Source organism: Mangifera indica, chromosome 17 (assembly GCF_011075055.1).
Source record: "Mangifera indica cultivar Alphonso chromosome 17, CATAS_Mindica_2.1, whole genome shotgun sequence".
NCBI lineage: Eukaryota > Viridiplantae > Streptophyta > Magnoliopsida > Sapindales > Anacardiaceae > Mangifera > Mangifera indica.
The window spans coordinates 2,811,513-2,833,523 of NC_058153.1; the positions used below are offsets into that span (position 1 = coordinate 2,811,513).

The following is a 22,011-nucleotide window of genomic DNA, read 5'->3' on the forward strand; positions in this document are numbered from 1 at the left end:
TCAGTAAAACGCAGAGAGAATGATCGGGAGAGATGATCAGGCGCTTCCCATGTGAACCCTTCATCAAAATTCCGTAGGTTTAGGAATCTCGAAGGAGACACAGACTCAAGCATCTTCTTCTCTTTCTTAAAGTTCCACAGAACTTTCCACCTTAACTTGGTTGGTCCAGAGGTAGAGGATGAATTCACAGGTCTAATTTTGCCTCAACTCTGATCCAATCAAATGATTCTACTGTCTCTGTCCGAGTTCACTTGATCATATAATCTGTGTACCTAATTGTATACTCAAAAATACATACACATAATTTCATTGAACTTTTAAAGAATCAGACAGAAACAAAGAAAACTTGCCCATTCCATAGTTTTGTAGAGGCTCTATAAATACAGCCGTTTGCACATATAGAGGACCAGCAGGCCCAATAGTTAATGCCTCAACAATTTTTTTATACAAAAGCTTGCAACAATTCCATTTTCACAATCGACTACAGCAATGGTAGTAGTGGCGTTAGATATTTTGGTTACTCTCTGAAGCCTCACAAAGCTGTTGAGATACTACAGAACCTCTTCAAATGCATAAGAGGTCAATGTCATTGATATGGTGTCAGCAAAGCCTTCTGGAACTGATCCTAAAGAGATGGCTCCGGCACAGTATAAACTCCACGAGCCTGGATTTTCATACAGCGCCTGATTCAAGTCTCTCAAAACATCCCCAGAAAGGTGATCTCTACATGACAACAGCTTTTCTCTCTGCTTACTATAGAACCTTTAGTCTTAGGCAATCCAACAACCTGTAAAATTTGGAAATGATGGTACAAAGTCAAAAATCTCTATAATACAGATACAGCCTAAAACAAGATTTATGTGCTAAAATATTTAGTATCTACACGCAGCCATGCAGCTAAATCAAGCCAAAAGGCATTATTGCAGAGACAATGCCCAGATAAAAAAGAGAGTGTAAGAATTCTTATGCCAAGCAGATTCAAAGTCATCAGTATCTTAGCAACCATAAGATGTAGGAATTGCTCATCTCTGATAATAAACTCTTAGACCGACCCGAGAATATGGACACTGATAGAATCAATTTGCAAGAAAGGTGCAATGCAATATCAACCAACAATAATCTATAGACTGGAAAAAATTTTTCAAAGGTATTTTCAATTGAAATGAGAAGTATATCTCGTGTGTCTACAATTGCAGAGATGGCAAAAAAAAAATTATTGGTTTACTTAATCCTTCACTGGTTTTGATTTATGAGTTTTGGGCACTAAGCTGCGATTGAGTGGACTTGGCTTCAGAGTTTCTTCATCTAAGCCATACAGGAATTGATCACATATTATAACTCAGCAAAGAAACACAGTAATGGATAATTCATGCGGTACATAAATTTGGAAATGATCATGATATGCAATGCTGTCTGCATTAGTGCAACCACGACTGCAAGCCATTGCTTACAGTTCATATCATCAAAAAACACAAGAAGAAACGGCTGTGATGCAGTAACACAGGAAAAACAATACAGAATATTTAGTGTGGGCTTAGACAGGAATATCTAACCGTGTTTGATTTACAGGTGCAGTTTCTCCTTCCAATTATTGAATTCAAGATACTGTTCTCCCATAGCAGATAGATGCAATATAGAGATTCTTTGACCATTTGTCCTGCCATTTAGACAAGAACAAAAAATCATTATCATCTATAACATGAAACCAATCATTCACAGCAAATACTGAACAGAAACTCCAACCACTATGTTTTGAAAAGTTTCAACATTTACACAGAAAACAATCATTGCAATGCCAGAAGACTAAGACACAACAGCCCTCGGCACCCATTAAAATGCTTACAAAGGGATCTCAATGAATAATCATGAGCACTTGTGAAATTATTTGGAGCAAAAACTATTGTTAAGGTTTTACTCCCCAAATTATTACATCCCTTCCACTCAATGATAAAATAAAAAGATCAATACACCACCTTGCTGCAGATAGCAATTGCTCCTTATACCATTCAAATTATGAAGCTATTTAAGAAGATAGCAACACAGACACTGCATGCATAGTAAAAAAAAAAAGATATGACTAAAATATAGACACAAATTTCCAACCACATACAAACATAATTCAAAGGTGCACATTGTTGTTCGGTTGGCAACAGTAAAATCACTCCTTGAACTTTAAGGCATGTAGGTAGCACCAAAATATAATTAAATCAGAATACCTCAGTCTCAATTAAAGGGGTAAGGACAATTTTTTCCCAAAAGCCTATCAACAAAACTAGAGAATCCTTAGTTTGCAATTCCACCTCAGAGGAATGTAATATATTTGATACCAAAAGGCATTATGATAGGATTTTGGTAGATAGGGAGACCAAGAGATATTTTGTATGCATCATTCCTATGACGAGCTCCGTGAAAATAGATCTACTAGCCCTAATCCTAACCAAGCAGCTTTTGGGAAAAAAATCTCAGAATTGTGTCAATTTTAGAAGAAGTTTCAGAAACAAGCATATAAAGCACACAAGCAAACAACCAAGTCATATAGCATCAAATCATCTCATACTGTAATGTACACTCTCCCCAGAAAAACAGTCCCAGAAATTAAAATTTGGGATTATCCAATCTAGGTGTACCTTGACATGGGTACAAGGAAAAGCAGTTGTCCGCAGAGTTTCTTGCATTATGTCTTGCGATTTTCTCTTGGGTGCACTAAGTATAAATGCAGATTGATCCTCTGTCGAGGCAGTTGAAGTAATTCTATATCCATTTTCCCATCTTCTATGGATTCCTTCACTAGGATACAGGAAATCAAGCTCAACAACCTGATAACAGAATACAAAAGATGTAAGTGCTTTCTGCAAATTTCCATCAGACGAGTGTATAACAGATGAAAATTTAGCAACCTGACTAGAATAACCAGCATTTCTGGACATGACAATGCCCCATTTGCTACCTGCTGTAGTCATAGAAGTTACAGAGAAGCCTTCTCTCCACTTCTTATTGATCCATTTGAAAGGAAATACATCACTAACTTTGTAGGACTGTTGAGTAAAAGGCGTTCCTTCAGAAGCAAGTGGGAAAAGGATAAATTAGCAGATTAGACTATAAGCATTACTCAATCATTCTGAAGACCATGTCAAATAATTTATCTGATTTAAGCTTCCTCACCCATGGCATCATCTTACCACTAATTCTACTTGATTTAGTGTTTAAGTCTAACATACTGGAAGATACTTCTTTAGAATAAGTGGACTCTGCTAAAGATGCACCATCCAGGAAAAAGTCAAAAACCTTCAACCAGTTTAGGGGAAATTAAAAAAAGCCCATCAATAATATTGATCATGCAACATCAAAACATCCTAAGAATTCTACTTATCAAATCTCGAAATATGAATTAGAGCACAATTTATGCCACGCAAACACGGAATGCTCAAGTCTAAAGGTAATTCAAGTGACTTAAGCGGTACAGAAAGGCACCAGAAAAATGCCATAGCACATCTGGTCTAATCATGAATATCATATCTAGGAACCTCTGAATCAAATGTAATTTCTGCCACGCAAGTATGGAACAATTATGTCCAAGCTGATCAAGTGGTGTAATAGTCCACAGAGGCACCAGCCCCAGCGCATAGCAAATTTGTTCTGATCATGAAAACAAATTTAGAGTACCAAGCTGTACTATCTCAGATGCCAGACTCAATATGAATGTATCAGTAAAATGAAAGAGACAAATATAGGACTAATTTAGTAAATTTTTATTACCCTTAGACATAACTACCAAGGCACTACCATTACATGCACCAGCAACCGAAGTGATGTAATAATTCTTTTCCCACTGTTCCATTATCCATTCCTGACAAAAATAATTAGGGTAGAAGAAATGAAATTGCTGAAATGATTAAAGTAGTACTAAATGATAGGCAAAGAGATTTTAATTATACCGACCTTGTGCAAAAAACTGCGAGATAATTCATAAACCTGGGAAGAAAACCCTGTTCCTGCATCCATAACAATGGCCCACAAATTTTTGTATGAAGCTACAGAGCTAATGTACAAACCATCTTCCTTGCCCTTTTCTACATGTTGGTGCAGTCTCGAATCAAGAACATTATAGTGATACCTGCAGTAAGATTACCCATAACAAATGACATGCAAACAACCCTCTGGTAACAATAATAATTAGACACAAAAACTCATGAAAATAGTTATAACTGGCCACTGGCTTTCTATCTCTATTTCTTCTTTTTTGTTTAAAAAATAAAAATTAGTTTTTGAGAATGCAGAACAGGATAGCACTCGCAACAAAGGTTAATAGTGACACCAAAAGCCTTAATCAATTAACTGAGCAAACGCTTGTATCTTTCCACATGTCCCACCAGTACCGTCTAAAAATTTACTATTGTGCCCGGTTCACTGGTACAGATTATAAACTGAGTAACTTCTATATCCATCTTCACTAACTTGGTAGAGAAATTAGGGTTATAATACTTGGATTTCATTGTATCCTTTACCTTTGCTTCATTGGTGTTCTTGAATTGTAGACAGAGATCCACTGAGAAGCTGGAAAACCCAGGCGAACTTTCTTCTTAAGCTGTTCACCATCTTCTAACCCAGCAGGCAATCTTCCCCTTTTTTCACCCACCTAAAGAGCATAAAAGATTTATGAAAAATATTTAAGGGAAACCATGTATAATAGAAAAAGTAATAAGTCAACTTAGATGCCGGGAGAAAACCTTAAAAGCTCCTTCAGTTTTGATAGGTCGCAACAACACATTGGAGCCTAAGCTATTGTCAAAAAGGGAAATAAGCTTTGCATAATTGGGTTCTTCATCAAATTTCATGTTGGTCACCATTTCCAGAAATTGTTGGAAAGGAGGAGGACACAAGCAGCAGAGCATCTCTGGGGAAGTTCCCATCTTCTTCTTACAAATAAGGAATCCCCTATTCTCTCCCTGCGTATCAAGAAAATGGAAAAGAATATCTTATAATCAGATTAATGCTCAGCAGTCAAAAGCTAGGAAGTTACATTACAAATGCATAAAAAGTGGAATCAACTTACAGTGAATCCTTGCCAAGGAAGTTTTCCTCTGAGAAGGAATATAAGGGTATAAGCCAATGACTCAAGGTCATCCCTTCGACTTCCTACCCTACCAAGATGAGCATGCACACTAGCATATCGCACAGTTCCCCTGTAACAAGTATAAGATATTTCTTACAACATTTTTTTTTTTTTTGAGCATTTGATCATAAGGAAGATAATCCTGGAAAAAGAAGTCCTAGATATCCAATTAGGCATAATTTGACAATATTATCATATGGAATAACCACCTAATATGTAACATATGAAACATGGCATTGACCTGATCAGCCACTGCATAAAAAGGTACCAGCTTAAATCCCTGGTTAGGGATCATGTAATTACCTGAAAACATCAGGCTTTTGATCATAATCTACATGACGTCCAGAAGCTGCCTCTTTCCATCTCGAAGCTAAAGTAGACACAATAATAGACCAGTTATAATTCATTCTACAATTAAACATGACAGAAAATACAGTAGCATCTTGATATGCCATTTAGTGTGCTTTCCAAACTTTATTGAGAAAGAAGCCATACCCAAACCAAGATCAACCAGATACAACTTCTTCTCTTCAGCTGTTCCAGGCTTGCCAAGCAAAAAGTTCTCCGGCTTAACATCTCCATGTACAAAACTGAGGTAGAAACCAACAAATTGTAGACAAGATACGAAAAAGAATGAAGGAAAAAACTCCCATGGAACATAATAACTTGATGCTACCCTCTGAGGTGAAGTTGCTCCAGAATTGATATTGCCTCCACTGCTATACAAGCCACCATCTCTTCAGACAGCCTGTACCCAGTAGCAAGGACAATGAAAAATAAGTGTCAATCTGAAGAACTTCGAAACTAAAGACAGAATGTAGCTTTGGAAAACTACAATAAATATTCTTATATTAAAAAGTGAAAAGGACAATAATAGCTCCATACATCTGGTTGTTAGTGTTCCAGACATCCCACAGACTTGGGCCTAGCATATCCATGACCTGGATTCAGAGATACCCGAAAAAGATAGTACAGTCAGATCAACGAAGATCACCCAGGAAAAATAAAACAACTTCTATCTGTAACCATTAAATGTAAAGGAAGTGCAAACTCACAAGGATATAGTAGTCTCCTTGCTGACCTTTGTAATGGACCAAAGGAATTCCATAGCAACCATTAAGGGTGCTAAACAGTAATTTTGAAACCAATAGAATAGTTAGGTCATAAAAATTAGAATTTAAAAAATGGTAAGAAAGAATGTTTACCTGTATACTTGCCACTCATAAGGAGGGCTAGAACTGCACCCTTTATTATTTCGATGCTCAAACTTCATAGCAACCTACAAACATAATAGCAGGATGCCATTAACAACAGAATCAACTTCCAAAAAGATTCTAACACAGTATCACCAGAGCTGCAAACAAGAATTAAACCTCAAAGGCATCACGCCCAGTTCCCTCTGCACCACCGGTCACCCTCTTTCCAACATAAACTTGTCCAAATCCCCCTTTTCCCAGCTTTTTCTCTACCCTGTACACAGGGGAGTTGCCAAACTGTATCTGTTGTAGAAATACAGACGGTAGATTAGACAGAAACTAAATAAAGAAATAGGTGATGCTACATTAAATCCAGAAAGACATTTAACATGATTAACCAATGTTGTCAATATTTAACAACTACATAAGTTATGCTAGAAAACAGAATACAGCCTAAGTGCACATACTAATGACTAGAGTTCAGAATATTCAGCACAGAAAATGTATACGTTGACTACTTCTCACATTTAGAACAACATATGTAATACTTGGAGCAGTGCAAAGAGATCCCATCAAAGTTATTAAGCTTAATGTAAGAATTAACTACAAAGGCAATAGCTCAGAAGGATAAAACATTAGTTCAGGCTCAAAGAAGTGTGCCTTTCACTTTAGATAATGATAAGCACAATTGATTTTGCATCTACTCATTTAACTTAGTAAGTGCTCACAGCACATCCTCCTGCATTGTGATCTTAAGCATGAAAAATCAAATTAATGATCCAATAACATAAATTATATAATAAGCTTGAAATAAAACAAATCATCATCAATAAGTTGGTTTTAGTAAATAAATTGAAGGTAAAAAAATTAAAGATCTCAGAAAGTTGAGGCACCTACAAATACAGATAACTGCAAAGAAACAATGAAAAGTAACCACCTTTTCAGGAAGTGGACTCATGCTTCCTTCTTCCTCAGCGGCCAACAACTTTTCAGCCTTTTTCTCAACAATCTGTTTTGCTGGCAAATCCAAACCTCTGCCACCCCTACCATGAATCCCAGCAGCAAAACGCTTGGTATTCTCTTGATTCATTGCTCTAGAACCTCTACCTCTACCAGCTGAGGCTGGATATAGACAAAGAAAAACCAGTTTAATGGATTTCTTACAAGTTATCAAGAGGAGGCTTGGGAGTCATACCTCTACCAGCACCAAGCTGTGGAGTTTGAGCTAAACATACATTGTTCCCCTGGATTTTGTTAATCCTCTTTGATCGACGAATTCCATCTTGCAAATCTGGCATTCTTTTCCCATACAAAGGTAAATCTCAGTCTATCCTTAATCTCCAAGCCTGAAAAAAGATTAATAATCAATGAATTTACACTGCAAGAAAATACAAATAACAAAACATTAATAAGAAAAGAAAAACTATCCAATAGTAATTATTCAAATTTAAACTTGTCCAGCAGACCTCAAGTTCAGATATTTAGCTCTCCCCATTTGTTAAATTTAAGAAATGATCAAATATAAAATACATTGCATTCCTTGAAACTCTACATAACAAACTGTGTTTAAAATGGCAGATAATTTAGACCTTTAATCCAAAGTTAAAACTTGGTATAAACAAATACATATGCATTATCTGCATTTCAACAACAAGCCAACAGGAATATATCAGAACAGATCAAAGATACACAAGATGCCCACACAACAAGAATTCATCACAGCAAAGATGCATCATCAAACATTTTAATAGACAACCATGTGCTACCAAACAGAAAAATACAACTGTGTTCTCCGAAATTGCATTGCCAACTTGTATCCATTAGAAATCAAACTATGAAAATTCTCGAAAATAATGCACCGGTTGACTATGCCAATGTCTACTTTATTCCTCCTTACAAAATGAAAACAATCATTGATATTTTGAGCTTACCAAAAATCCCAATCAACACAAATTTAATTTATAATCAACAACCAATTAAGAATAGGTAGCACGCATAAACACCAAGTTCAGTTCATCAATCCATTCCAAATTCAATATAATAACATAATCATCGCCGAGAACAACACCTTCTTAATACAAAATTGGAAATATAAATTAAGTAAAATTGAACACACAAAAAGCTAATTTGAGCATAAAGTTAAAATCTTTTCCTTCTAACGAAACTATGAAACCAACATCAACCAGACCCATCAGATTTCCACCGCAAAAAAATTAGACGATCATCCGAACACAATAAAAAGCACAAACTTTACAATGATCAAGACTGGGAAATCCGGTATCATCACCAACACGAGAACACCAAAAGAAACCTAGTTAGATGTCAAAAAAATCATCACCTTTTCACTGATTTTTAAACGAAGCCCAGTAACCATAGAAGGCAAGATGACACTAGATAAACTTGCATATACACATCGAGCACATAACCTTAACAGATGGTACAAAAATCGAGACAATCAACAAGCTTTTCTATAATCTCCTTTCACTCACCGTAATGGATTGCTTTTTTATAGGAGAAATTCTGACGGTCGGTGACTCAGTAGTGTATTGTATTTGAGAAACAGGTCATGGGAGAGACGGCGCACGATAGCACGTTGACACGTGTCTGTTTTTAACTGAATGTGTGCATATTGCAGGCGTTACTGGGATCGCGTGGTGGGGGATAAGTGTGAGATTTCATACGCAAGGGGTGCTAGCACGCGGGGCCGCGTCACAAGGGGTTCTTTGGAATTTTCCACCACTGAAGTTTTTTAATTTGAGGGGCATAGTGTTTTTTTTTTTTTTTCTATCTTAAGAATTTTGGTTGGATTTTCTAAACAAGGCATGTATTATGAAAATTTTATTTTCTTTTAGAAAATGGCTTCAAAATATATTAGAAAGAGTTATGAATTTGAGTTGAATTGAATTATTAATTTGAATTGTAAATTCGAGTTAAATTAAACCAAAAATTTGAACTATTAATTCAATTTATAAATTTAAATTAAATCGAATCAAATATCACTTAGCTTAGGTTTGACTTAATTTAAAAAATAAAAAGAATCTTCTAACTTAAATTTGGCTTAAATTCAAATTAAACAAATTTGAGTCAAATGAAATAAAGTCGAGTTAGATTCAAGACTGAATCAATTTGATTCAGATTCAACTCTAATTGATAGACAAATTCTAAAATTTTATTAAATATAATAAGTAAAAAGATACTTTATAAATTCCGGTGTAAAATTTGAAAAATATCAATTTACTCAAATATAGTAAAATATCAACATACATGGACAACAAAAAACAATGCTTTTGACAAATATCAATTGACCCCCCATCCACAAGATAAATTTCAATAATCCCTATATAATTAAATATCAAATAACGTCATTTAGTATAATATCTGTTTGACCTTTACATAATCAAATATCTAATAATCTCGTATTATAAAATATCACTTTATCTTATATATGGTCAAATATCTAATAATATCTCAATATTGACAAATTTCAGTTGTGATATATTTTTGTTTATTGATGTAGGATTAGGGTTTATATATCAAGGTTGGGGGTAATTTTAATATTAAATTAGGGTTGGGTTATTTTTCTTTAACACCAACAAATATGATCAGTTTTCTTTTGGTATATAAAATATGGTTAATGTAATTAATTTCCCTCAAATAAATAAACTCATCAGTAACTTGCAACTAGATAGAGAGATATACTAGCCGCAACTTGACAAGGCTGGAGGCACGGCCCATGGTTTCTAAAGTGTGCTTTCATGAGCCCTTGGCGCCAACAAATTCATGTACGAAACCCAAAAAATTACGGTATGCATAATAAAATTATATTAACCCTTTATTAAGTTTAGTAAAATTATTTAACGACTATTATACATCAATAAAATTATATATAAAAATAATAAATATATTTTTTTATACTAAAAATGATATATTATTATATGATTAAATAATTTTAAATTACAAATATAATAGCATCCATTCATATAAAAATATGTTATTGTTTATATCTATTGTTTATGCACATAGTTGTAACATCCCCCCAACCCGCCCCCCACCCAAAAAGTGCTACCCTCTAGAGAAAAAAAGTTACAAATTAATATCTAAAACATTTATTTTAAAACAAATTTTAAAATAAATTCATCGCTAAAAAGGGTATGAAATTATTCTGAAAAAACTATAAATATGAAAACAAATAAAGATGTATATATCCCATATGAAAACTCATCTGAAAACATCTGAGATTATAGAGTAATCATGTACATGTCTCTAAATACAACTATACAACTATCTAAATAGGGCTAAAAGTTCACAATATCATATGCATGTAACAAAACCATAGATAACCTACCTCAGTGTGGATCTATCTTCGTTGACCTGACTCTGTCTCACAGCTACCTCGATCACCTGTACCTACAATCATGAAAGAAAAGGAAGTGAGAAATAAGAACAATCAGTAAAGGGAAAAAATTAAATAAACTATCTTCTTTCCTGTTATAAATCACTCTCGAGACTCAATCTCACATCATAATCTCCTCAAGAAATCGAAGAGATAATCTAGTTCATCCTTTACTATTTGAGTCACACTTTATCTCATCTGGTGTCCATTTGATATTTTCTGGAAGCTTAGTATAGGGATTTGACACTTTTTTAAGCTCGAGCTCTCTTCCTTTCTCTCACAACATTATTTTTGAATCTGAATTGGACTCTACTACAAATATGCTCTACTGCAAACAGACCCTACTACGGGTCTAGGTCTTACTACGGACGTGTCCTACTACGAACGTGCCCTACTACAGACGGTGTAGCGTAAAGTACCCATTCATAGTTCGTAGCATGCATGCGTGCGTTATTTCTTACTAATCTTGCTTTCATTTAAAACTATTCATAACCTACAAGACTATACTTTTAGGATGACCCTTGAATCCTGAGCCCCATATTCTTATTCTTATTTTTCTTTCTTTTCTTTTTCTCCCTTCATTTCCTTTCCTTTCTTTCTTTTCTTTCTTTTTCTTTTTCTCCTCCTTTTTTTTCTTTCTTTCTTTTCATAAACTATAAATTACTATTCATTAGACTGTTCATTTGGGTAGGGCAGTCATTTTGTTTATACAATTTAACAGTTTAAACAGTTTCTAATTCATACAAGCTATATATCATTAAAAAGGTGATTCAGAGAACTTTCTAACAAACTATAAAACAATCATGATTCATCAGATAAGACAATCAAAACATGAGACAAAATCAGTGACAAAACTATAAATATTATCTAACTCTCTATCATGAATAAAATCACACACATAAATACCCCAAATGGTAAAACAACATTTCTCAACTTTAAAATCATCATTTATAACATAGAGCCAAAGAACCAAAAGCATAAAATATGAAACATACTAAGAATAATTCCACTTACATTGTTTCAAGTCAATCTTTGTTAAGTTGGCTTCCTCCTTTTTGTCTTTCTTCTTTAATCACCAAAACCACCTTAAATCAACACCAAAACACACTAACATTTTCATATAACATGCATCCAATATATATAAACATAGGTAAAGGGAAAAGAAAAAAATTTTTTGGTTACCAAGACTCCCAAAGTGTTTCCTCTTCTTTTCTTTCAAAACCCTTCAAATCATTCACTTTCCTTCCAAAAACAAAGAAAAAACATGAAAAAGGTTGCTTTCTTCTGGAAGAGACGGGAGAAGATGATGGAAAAAGGCATAAGTTCTCCTTTTTTGTTTTTTATCTTTTTATATATACACATACTTTTTAATATATATATATATATATATATATATATATATATATATATATATATATATATATATATATATATATATATATATATATATATATATATATACACACACACACACACACACATTTGAACATATATATTTAAAATTAGAAATGTCTCTAAACGAGATTAAAAGACATAAATGTCCATGGAACATATATATTACAATAGCACTTTTTATTATACATTAAAAATCATTAACCCCCTCATGTACCATGAAATTACATTAACCCCCATTTCACATAGTTAAATAACATTAACAATTTAACACCTATTATCATAATGATTTTTTTCCTAATCCTGGGGGTTTTTGTAACTTTAATAAGTATGCATACAAGGAAATGATACGCATACTATTGAAATTCAATCGACAATTCACTGTGTTGCCCAATTTGCGTAAAATCAATTCAATCTCATACATATACATTCTATTTTCTTAAATTCCAACCACATTTACAACTAAATCGTAAAAACGATAATCAAATCCTTCAATTCAATCTATAAACCTAAAATCATAACTTTTTTAAAACCTTCAAACCTTAAATAATTTCATTAACATAACCAATTATCATAAATTTGTACTTTACCTTCAACCATATTGTAGAACAAAAATACTTTTGATGGTAAACAAAACCCTATTCACCATCCTCTTCAATCAAAAGTCTTGTTGGTTGCCAGCTTACATCTTCAATAAAAAATCTAGCAGCCAAATGCATATTTTGTAGACTCCATTTTTGTCTCTCAATCTTCACTTCATATGGACAAACCATAAACCAGAAGCGACAAACTACTATATTTAATGTATGTAGCATTTTGTGTTGAAAATGATTGTGAATTGGTCGATAAACCGTAATCGAGACCTTTGTTTTCTGGTTGAATCCATTGATTTTAACTAGAAAATACAAACTTTGTTTACTGATTACTCCCATATCAGGAGAAAAAAAAGTTAAATATGGCTTAAACTCATTTGTGTTACAAATATAACTGAATAAATTGTAAAATGAGTAAATTGCAAAATAAGAAATATAATTTCATTAAGCCAAGGATGGGGAAACAAAGAAGAAAGAAGCAAGAATCAAGAGGCAGGAAGCAGAAAGCAGGAATTTTTGGATGAAGAAGTGTGCGTATTACATGAAGAGAGGAGGGGGGTATTTATAAGAAATATTGTCGCCCCTCCAGTCAATAGAAATGGCTATCTTCAAAGCCAATTTTCCAAGGCATTTAATGCCTTCATATTATCTTTGGGCCAAAATTTCTTTCATGGGGTGGAAAATCCACCATTTATAACGGCTTGATCAATTGTTTAAAATATTGTTAAATAAATCTTTTGTTTAGCATTGATTCAACCAATCAACTTTTTCTAAGGGTTTATAACAGTCATATTGGGAGAATTTACAATATCTTTCAAAAATTATTTCAAAAATTGCCCATTTCTTTATAATATGTTGAAAAAAAAAAATTCATTTTGACTTAGATATGAGATTTTTTTCTATAATTCTATTTGAATTAGATTTTTCATTCAGGACTGAATCAACCACATCCGATCTATAAAATTTCGAAATGTCCCCCGCAATTAGATGTGAGATGTTAGTAGGTGCTAAAAGCATTCAAAAGTACTTCTTACAAATTACCCACCTCTCTTGAAGCCATAAAAAAAAGAATGGTGTATGAATTATAGTAATGAACTAATGATGGAGGCCAGTATATAAATTACATGGACAAGGAGAGGAATCGAGATACAAAAAGAATACAGTGATCATTTCATTTCTCCAACAAATCTAATGGAGGAGGTATGTAACTGCTAGAGCCACCATTAGAAGAGTGTAAGCAATTCCCTGATCGATCGCTGTACCTGTAATTATTAATAGTGTGAATTTCAACTCAGTAATCACCCCAGACCCAGATTCCATAAATAAACAAATGAAAGAATTCTAGGAAGATAGAACTCGAACATACCGTCGTTGGTTTGAGATGGGGCAGGTGAGGGAGATATGGTCTGTCCAAAGCCGAGTTGTAGCAGTGCCAAGAACATAAATCCGATAACAGGAAGGCCGTATGATTTCATGGCTGACTTCATTCTTGAGCTTGATGCAATCACGGGTCGATCAATTTGGGCGAGGAGAGTGCGTTATTAAGTTATTTATATGACCAAAAAAGCTAATGAATTGCGTGTGCAGTTTCCTGGAAATTTTGACAGAAAGGAAAAGTTGAGTGGAGTCGAAGGAGAAGGAACGCGTTGAGAATATGAACACGAGATTTTTGACTGGCTGGCTGGCGGCCATTGACTCACAAAGGCGTGCTTCTCTCATATCCTGCCACGTGGGGATAAAAACTTGACGTGGCATCGCATGCGAGTGTTTGGTGGAGCTAAAATTTCACTTTAGTACAAATTTTACTATTCAAAGCAAGAATCCAATTTGCTGTGTTGTCTGAAGGGATGGATTTAGAAACTTGTTACTCACGTTTAGTTTAGTTAATATTTTATTATTAAAATAAAAAAATTATTTTAAAGATATATTACTTAAAAAATTATTAAATATAAATGATTAATAGATATAAATAATTATTATGTTTATTAAAAGATAATAAAAAATTATTAATAAATTATTTTACTTAAATACACTTGAATATAATTATTTTTAAATATTTTTTATATTATTTATCATATTAATTAAAAATAAATTTATTTTTATCTCAAAAAATTAATAAATAATAATATAATTATAATAAAATTAAGATTACCTTAGTAATCTTTAAATATTTAAGGTAAATGTGGTAATCAGATTATCACATATATTATCTACCATGTCAATATTGATAATAGAAGATTATTGTAATCTTTTATTATTGACAAACTAAACAAAGAAATAAAACATAGATTACCAAGATAATCTTTAAAAACTAAAATCAAACGACCCCTAAGAGTCTATCAGTATTATTAACTTTCAGGTTTAGCACACGTAATATTACTCATTTATAAGTGTGTTATATTTAATTATTTTTATTATGAATAAAATTATATATACATATTTTTAAATATATAAATAATTATATATTTAAAATTTTAATTATAGGATAATATATTATTTATATATTTAAAATATATATATATATATATATATATATATATATAATATTACCATAATGTTATATATTCAAAGTCAAAACAGGAAAACACATGCCACCATAGACAAAAATAATTTAGAGCATAGTATAGACATTCTGGAAGCAAATTTTCTTAACTTCAAAGGGAGTAGATTTTTTTAATATAATAAAAATAATAATAATAATAATGCTGAGCGCATTGATATGCAAGCTTGGTTTGCTCCGTACGGTTGAAAAAAAAACTGTTATTATTTATATTCTTTTATAATGTATAAATATGATGTATAATATATACGATAATTTAGTTATTATTTTATTTTAAATATTAAAAAAATAATAATATAATTTATTTAAAATTAAAATATTTTTATTTTTAATTAATATAATAAGTAATATAAATATATTTTAAAATAATTATTTATATTTATCTATTTTTATCAAATTTTATTAAATATAATAATAATAATTTATACTTAATAATCTTTAAGATAATTTTTTTATTTTGATAATAAAATATTTTTCAAATTAAACATCGCTTAAAATAGTTCGATAGATTCATACGAGGGGATCACATAGCTTTAAACTAAAGCTCTTTTATGGTATGATGAATGATGGATCTAGATCTAGTTCTTGCCTAAGAGTAGGTACAAATTGAATTAAATCCAAATACTTTTAATTCGAATTTAATTTGAATGAAAAATTATCTCTCATAAGATTTTAAAGATCAATAAAATTGATAAAATTTTAAAATTTTAAAAAATCTAAATTAAAATTTATATTATATTTATAAAATTTTAATTTATCTAATATATTAATTATAAATTCAATTACTGTAACTCCATACCATAAAGTGAAAGTTGACCATTTGGGCGGGTGAAAGTGAAACCAATGAATAAGAAGATTAAGAATTGATATCTAATAAAAATCAGTCAAAGCTGGGTGGCAATTTAGACTGAAGATAGTCTCATAATTATTTGTCAGCATCAAAGCTTTAGTCATTAAAAAATGCAGATAAGATGGGATGAAAGAGTAGTCATGGACCTAAGGCTGGCTTTAATCGGTGAAAGGCAAGGGGTTATTTGAAAATATCTAAGATTCACTGACCCTAGTATAATGTATCATAATAAAGTTTAGACCAAAGAACTATTTTCCACTCAAAATATATTGATTTTCTAAAGTTTCTTCGGTTAACTTTACAAATCTTATTTACTTATCATGATCATTTAAATCTGTCAATTTTAAGGACAAAATCATCATATTATATTTAATATTAAAAACAAACTTAATATGATTTCATTTTTCCTCTCTAAATTTAAAAAATTAACTTTTCTCTCTAAATTAAGTTTGAAAAAATCACATTTCTCACATAGGGTTTAGTTTCAATATTCAATCACTCTCTCCAACGTTATCATCAGCCATCTCTCTCTCCCAATGATTCCCGTTCCTTCGGCGGCTTATCTCAACTTCATCCCAACCCTTTTGATGCCAAAGAGACGTTGCCTGGGAAGATAAATCATCTTCCCAGACGAAGACGAGTTGTTTTCCCTGAGAAAGACGAGTCGTTTCATCTTTGTCTGGTAAGACGACTCCTCTTCCCAGATGACATCTCTAGGGCATCAGAGGGGTTGAAATGGCATTAAAACAGGCCGTTAGTGGAATGGGAACCATTGGGAGGGAGAGACAGTCGATGATGGTGTCAGAGAGAGTGACGAGATATTGAAACTAACTCTAGGGGGGAAATATGATTTTTTAAAACTTGACTTAGGGGAGAAAATATTAGTTTTTAAACTTTTAGGAGGGAAATGAGATAAATTTTTCAGGAGTTAAGATTTCCTTAATTTTAATCGATCATGAGTGGGTAGATGAGATTTTCAAAGTTAATAAGATAAACTTGGGAAAACCAGCCACTTTGAGTGGAAAATAGTCTTTTGGCCTAAAGTTTATTTCTAATTTATCCAATTTATAGTATCGGTCTAAGTGGCTACGGACTCTCAGGGTTTATTGTAAGATTCCCCGGGTTAAAAAAGAAAAAAAACACACAAAAGAGTTGTCATGATCAACTGTTGCTGAGAGAAGAACATCAGACTAACCGGTGTGTCTGCCACATAGATACCCATGTTCAATCTGAATGAGATTAAGAATCGATTTGTTATCTAGAGAACTTTTGTATTATATTCTTTTTTTTCAAAAATATAAAAACTGAAAGACACTTTACTTGGCCACCTCTGTTTTGTCCTTCCTTTCTTTCCTGCTTCTGTAACCTTATAGAACACAGATTCTTTTCTTTTCTTTTCAACCACAATTTGGCAAAACAAAATAATAATACACGCAGAGGGAAAAGAGGTACAGATGTAAGAATGTGTTACCCGAGCGCACCTTTGATCAGCCAAAGGGGCTTGGTGCTGGTCCAAGGCCGATGGTTTGTTTTGCAAAGATCAAATATGGCAGTGCCAGCAGCGCCGGCTGAAGCGGTTGGGGAGGCTGGTGGTGGTTCTACCGGTGGCCCAATAAAGCAGTGCATTTGTTCACCAACGAGGCACCCGGGGTCTTTCCGATGCAGGCACCACCATGCTGAATACTCGTGGGGCGGTCGAACACCAAGAAACTAGTCGAGGAGTTAATTTGGAACGAGGCTATTTCCATGTCATGTCATGTCATGTAAGTGTTTATATTTAAAATAAGATGCTACGTCTAAAGTTCTCATTGATTGTATACCAAGTATCAGTCTCTTGTCTCAAACTGGTTAATCTCCACAATCAATTAATTGGTGTATTGAACGATTATACCAATCAATTTTGCAAAAATTTTGTCACATATGAGTAGATTCAAATCAAATCAAGCTAAATTTGGACTTGCCTAAATTCAAGTTTAGCTTTACTTAAAAGAAGCTTCTCTCAAAATTGTTTGAACTTAACTTATTTGAGAAAAATCGAGTTTGAATTTGACTTAAGTTCAAACCGAATTGAACTTTGAACTCGAATCGGTATTACAACTTAACAAAAAATGACTCAAAGACCTCATTTTGATATGTCTTAATCAAACAAACATCAAATGCAATATTCAGTAGAACTGGAGGATTTTCATCCTTTCAAAGGGCAACCCATTGGTAAGGTACTAAAATTTCCCGTCAACCTTGGACTCCAATATCAAATGCACAACTTGACAGAGGTCAAAGAGAGTGAGAAAAGTCACTGTTGGACATGCAACCAACATAATTACAACTAGCTCGTAAGTGAGTTTGGAAAGATGAAGCTGCGGAAATTCTCCTATGATATGCATAAAAATCTTTTAAAGGGGCATCTAGTCTCCGCAAATGGTACACCACATCTTACAGATCTGCTCATTTCCCCCTTAAAACAGATAAATTGGGGAGTTTCAACATGGCAAAGACTCTCTGAATCCTTCAATAAAAGGACAACTATGATACCTAAACCAAGAGAATGCCTGAAATTAACTTACTACCCATGTTCACGCAACAAAGGTCATTCTTACCATCTACAATTAAAAAAATAGATCACTTTTTCAAATACGCAATGGCTTCAACCTGAAGGACTGGGCTTAATGGTAAAAAATGCATAGTTTCAATCATGAATCTATTCATCAGTAACAAATTTACAATACTATCAAAGTTTATATTTGAAAACACAAACCTGGTGCACAATTTACCAAACATCTATCTTGGATAAACATACATTATGAACTTCTAAACGAATTAAAATTGTAAATAAGTAATATACATGCTTTCCCAGTGTGCCTGAAGAGTTCATAACATGTTGACACCAGCACACCAACTTATGAATATCTTACATGTAACTTCTGCACTACCTGTGAAGACTACAAGGACCGCCACAGAAATTATACCATATCTTCGGCAATTATCTCCATTTCCTTCCCGTGCTCAATGTAGGAACCAGAAAATTACCATTTTGGTGGTATACAGCACATCACTGCAAAAGCAAATAACAGTTCATGGGTTGAATTTCTAAGAGTTGATGCCTGGTGGAAGTTACTCTGCCAATCATGCAATGGCATCCAAGAGGACCAAGACAACATTGTACCATAAATATATATCTTAATTAACAGTTTAGCCAACACCTAGACAGAGATAACTACTTTGTGACACATCTCTATATTGTTCAATTAGATGAAGCAACAAGGCACCAGATTCAGTGAAACCATTCATGATTACATAAATAATTCAGAGAATTTTAGCATTTTAAAGGTGTTCATGGTACAAAAATTAATAATAGATTTGCATAGACTCTTAAAGTGAAAATTAGTATCTAATTTGCATGTAATTCACACATTCTCCTGAATAAGTTATACTAAATAAATGTTTCTCACCGCAGGGTAACAATCTTGCCGAACTACCGTCTGGTTGTTTGTATTTACATAAACCTCACAGGATATTCTTGCCTGAAAGATAAAAAATGGAGAATTAAAAATCTTGCCCAAGTGAACAAGTCAATAAAAGGCATTGATGTCTGTGTTTGCAATAACATACTGACGCAACAATGGTGCAATGTACTAGGTTATTCTAAATAATCCACAATTGAACTACGAAAGATAATGACCTAAGATGAATTTCCAAAAACAAGAGGCAAAAAGATAAAGAGTTAAAAGACCTTGAGAGGAATTTCGAAAAACAAAAGGCCGAGCTGGCCTTTCACCTCGGTATCAGTATCAAAGGGAATGACTCCCTTGGTCAAATCCTCAATCAAATAAAACGCATCATGAATAATCTCCAGGCCATCAAGCTCCAGCGTCGCATTAATGTACGAGCTCCCTCGAGCTCTCACTTTGCCTCCTTCGGACGTCGCCAACCCTAGTTCTCTGCCTCTGTAACCAACCAAAACGGCAAGAGAATCGTAGTTTAACGAGAAGAAATCCCTGTTGCGGACCTTGATAGTTAGAAAGAAAGAGAGGTCCAAGGTAGGTCTTGGCAAGGTGTTGACTCGGATGTGATTGACACGGATTCGGGCGAGTTGGAGGGTGGGATCGGAGGGATATAGTAGGAAGATCAAACAAGCAAGGACTATGACGAAAGCAGCAGAATAGAGGCAGCGGCGGAGAAAGCTATAGCGGTGGCGGTTGGGGCGGTAGAAGAGAGGGAGAACAACGACGTTTTCAGCTGGGATGGGAGCGTATGTCACGGATTCATACTTCGAAGACATTGTTGATTGGCCGTCCGGTTAGCTGAACTGGCGGTGACTTAAATTAGATGCGGCCAAACCTATTTATTGCGTGTACGATAGTTACGTCGTGATTTTTTTTTTTTTAAACAAAATTTTGTGAATATAAATTTAGGTGAATAGTTGATTATATTTTGTAAATACTCTATATTTTATTAGAGTATTTAATTATGTATTTAAAATTAGGTTTTTATATATATATGTATTTATTTTTTATTTATATTTTAATTTTAAACTAACAAATAATAATATTATATTATATATATAAACAAACAATTTATACAAATTTATGAATAAAAGTTAAGATAATAATATATAATCAAATAAAATAAAATTTTCAAAAATCAAGACAAGAGCAATAATTTTATTTTATAATCAATGTATCAAATAAGTTAAAAGTTTAATTTTCATATATTATCATAGAAAATTTGACTATATTTTTTTTATATATAAAATCTCTTATTTTATTATTTAAATTACCCTTTACGGGTTTAAAGTGATCAACATCACTATAGCAATCTATTAATAGGCCAATTCCCCTTGAGATAACATCAAATTGAGCCACAATTTTTCCATGGCCTTTAAAATTTTAATAAGAAATTCTTCACAAGAGTTGGTATTTGATACCATATTAAACAAACCTAACAGTGAGAACATAAGGCTTGTCTCTTAATTTTATTAAGGGGGTATCTCAACAGTTGAATTTGAATGCAAAAGCCAAAAGTCATTATCAGAGCTTGACAAATTGTGGAAAAAAGGTCCAATCTTTATCGACTCCTTCATTAATTGAATCCACCATTGATTGAATGTTTGGCTGAGACCAGAAAAATCAATTCCAATTAAGATGCAAAAGAATAATAATGAGTGAGCAGGAGATGGTATTTTTCTCCATAGAAGAAAGAAAGAACTTGAACAGTTGCAGTCTTGCAGATTTATATAAATCAAAGCCATAAAATCCCAAGCCAATACAGAATTTTCACCATAGTTTGCCTATACATTTTTTGCCGTTGGGTAAGCGATCGCTTCAGGTGGTCTCAACGGACTTAGGAGAAAAAGAAGCGTCGGACTTGTTGGTAGGCGGTGGCTTCATCTTCCAAGACGACGACCCTGAGGTGCGATGAAACCTGCAGCGGAAGGAGCCCTGGTGGGTTGTTGGTGAACACAAGCACTGGCCTTTTGGTGGACTGGTGGCTCCGCCTTCGGTATTTTTGCCACCTTGAGGAGAGGTGCTAACATTGAAGCCACCTTGAGAAGACATCTCTTATTGCTACAATAATCTCGAGTTTTTGTATTTATAAGGGAAGCCACTAAGTTAAATTCTAGAAGGAAATTCTTCTTAATTTGATTGATAATTTGGGGTTGAATTGAGTGACGATTACAAACTCAATCACTTTGTATAAGGAAAATTTATTAAATTAAGAACACTTATTAAAATAGAACACTTATTTAACTAAAATTACCGAATTACTTTTAGAGATGATAATGAGGAGAAGTGGGATTGAATATTCCATTATCTGTCTTTATCCCGTTATAGGGATAATAAAGATTTTTTGTCTTCTGTCTACAAAGAAAAATCTTCTTTCTATCTCTTCTTTGTGTTTGTTCTTATAAGAAAAA

At 33.2% G+C, this 22,011-nt stretch overlaps 2 protein-coding genes and 1 long non-coding RNA gene across 6 annotated transcripts; all 3 read right to left on the minus strand.

Moving 5' to 3' along the window:
- Positions 1-332: 332 nt before the first annotated feature.
- Positions 333-8,936, minus strand: LOC123200561 (casein kinase 1-like protein HD16). Of its 4 annotated transcripts, none has more exons than XM_044615788.1 (20): positions 8,799-8,936; positions 7,505-7,655; positions 7,247-7,431; positions 6,487-6,612; positions 6,319-6,392; positions 6,169-6,238; positions 5,999-6,054; positions 5,790-5,861; positions 5,609-5,703; positions 5,417-5,483; positions 5,054-5,183; positions 4,728-4,946; positions 4,506-4,636; positions 3,940-4,114; positions 3,757-3,847; positions 3,180-3,248; positions 2,898-3,055; positions 2,628-2,816; positions 1,554-1,657; positions 333-787 (listed from the first exon to the last, which is right to left on the minus strand). In XM_044615788.1, exons 2-19 carry the CDS (start codon positions 7,605-7,607, stop codon positions 1,598-1,600), a joined length of 2,070 nt encoding a protein of 689 aa, XP_044471723.1. In that variant the 5' UTR covers positions 7,608-7,655; positions 8,799-8,936; the 3' UTR covers positions 333-787; positions 1,554-1,597. The 4 variants fall into 4 exon arrangements, with proteins under 4 accessions (XP_044471723.1, XP_044471721.1, XP_044471724.1 ...); XM_044615786.1 differs by having other exon boundaries at positions 8,648-8,805; XM_044615789.1 differs by lacking the exons at positions 3,180-3,248; positions 8,799-8,936 and adding an exon at positions 8,648-8,792.
- Positions 8,937-13,737: 4,801 nt separating this feature from the next.
- LOC123200190 lies at positions 13,738-14,462 on the minus strand. The gene is made up of 2 exons (XR_006498514.1): positions 14,054-14,462; positions 13,738-13,949 (listed from the first exon to the last, which is right to left on the minus strand). It is a non-coding gene; the product is annotated as an uncharacterized LOC123200190 (long non-coding RNA).
- Positions 14,463-18,778: 4,316 nt separating this feature from the next.
- Positions 18,779-20,513, minus strand: LOC123200047. The gene is made up of 3 exons (XM_044615133.1): positions 19,828-20,513; positions 19,547-19,618; positions 18,779-19,149 (listed from the first exon to the last, which is right to left on the minus strand). The coding sequence occupies exons 1-3, from the start codon at positions 20,374-20,376 to the stop codon at positions 19,147-19,149; spliced, it is 624 nt and encodes a 207-aa protein (XP_044471068.1). The 5' UTR covers positions 20,377-20,513; the 3' UTR covers positions 18,779-19,146.
- Between the last annotated feature and the right edge of the window lie 1,498 nt (positions 20,514-22,011).

Coding starts and splice junctions, on each gene's coding strand:
- LOC123200561 (XM_044615788.1), bottom strand. CDS start 7,607: ATGCCAGATTTGCAAGATGGAATTCGTCGATCAAAGAGGATTAACAAA. Junction 5,184..5,416: donor CAAAAGCCTGATGTTTTCAG/GTAATTACATGA, acceptor TACTTGTTACAG/GGGAACTGTGCGATATGCTA. Junction 3,249..3,756: donor CTTGGTAGTTATGTCTAAGG/GTAATAAAAATT, acceptor CATCTTTAGCAG/AGTCCACTTATTCTAAAGAA.
- LOC123200047 (XM_044615133.1), bottom strand. CDS start 20,376: ATGTCTTCGAAGTATGAATCCGTGACATACGCTCCCATCCCAGCTGAA. Junction 19,619..19,827: donor TTTTCGAAATTCCTCTCAAG/GTCTTTTAACTC, acceptor TTTATCTTTCAG/GCAAGAATATCCTGTGAGGT.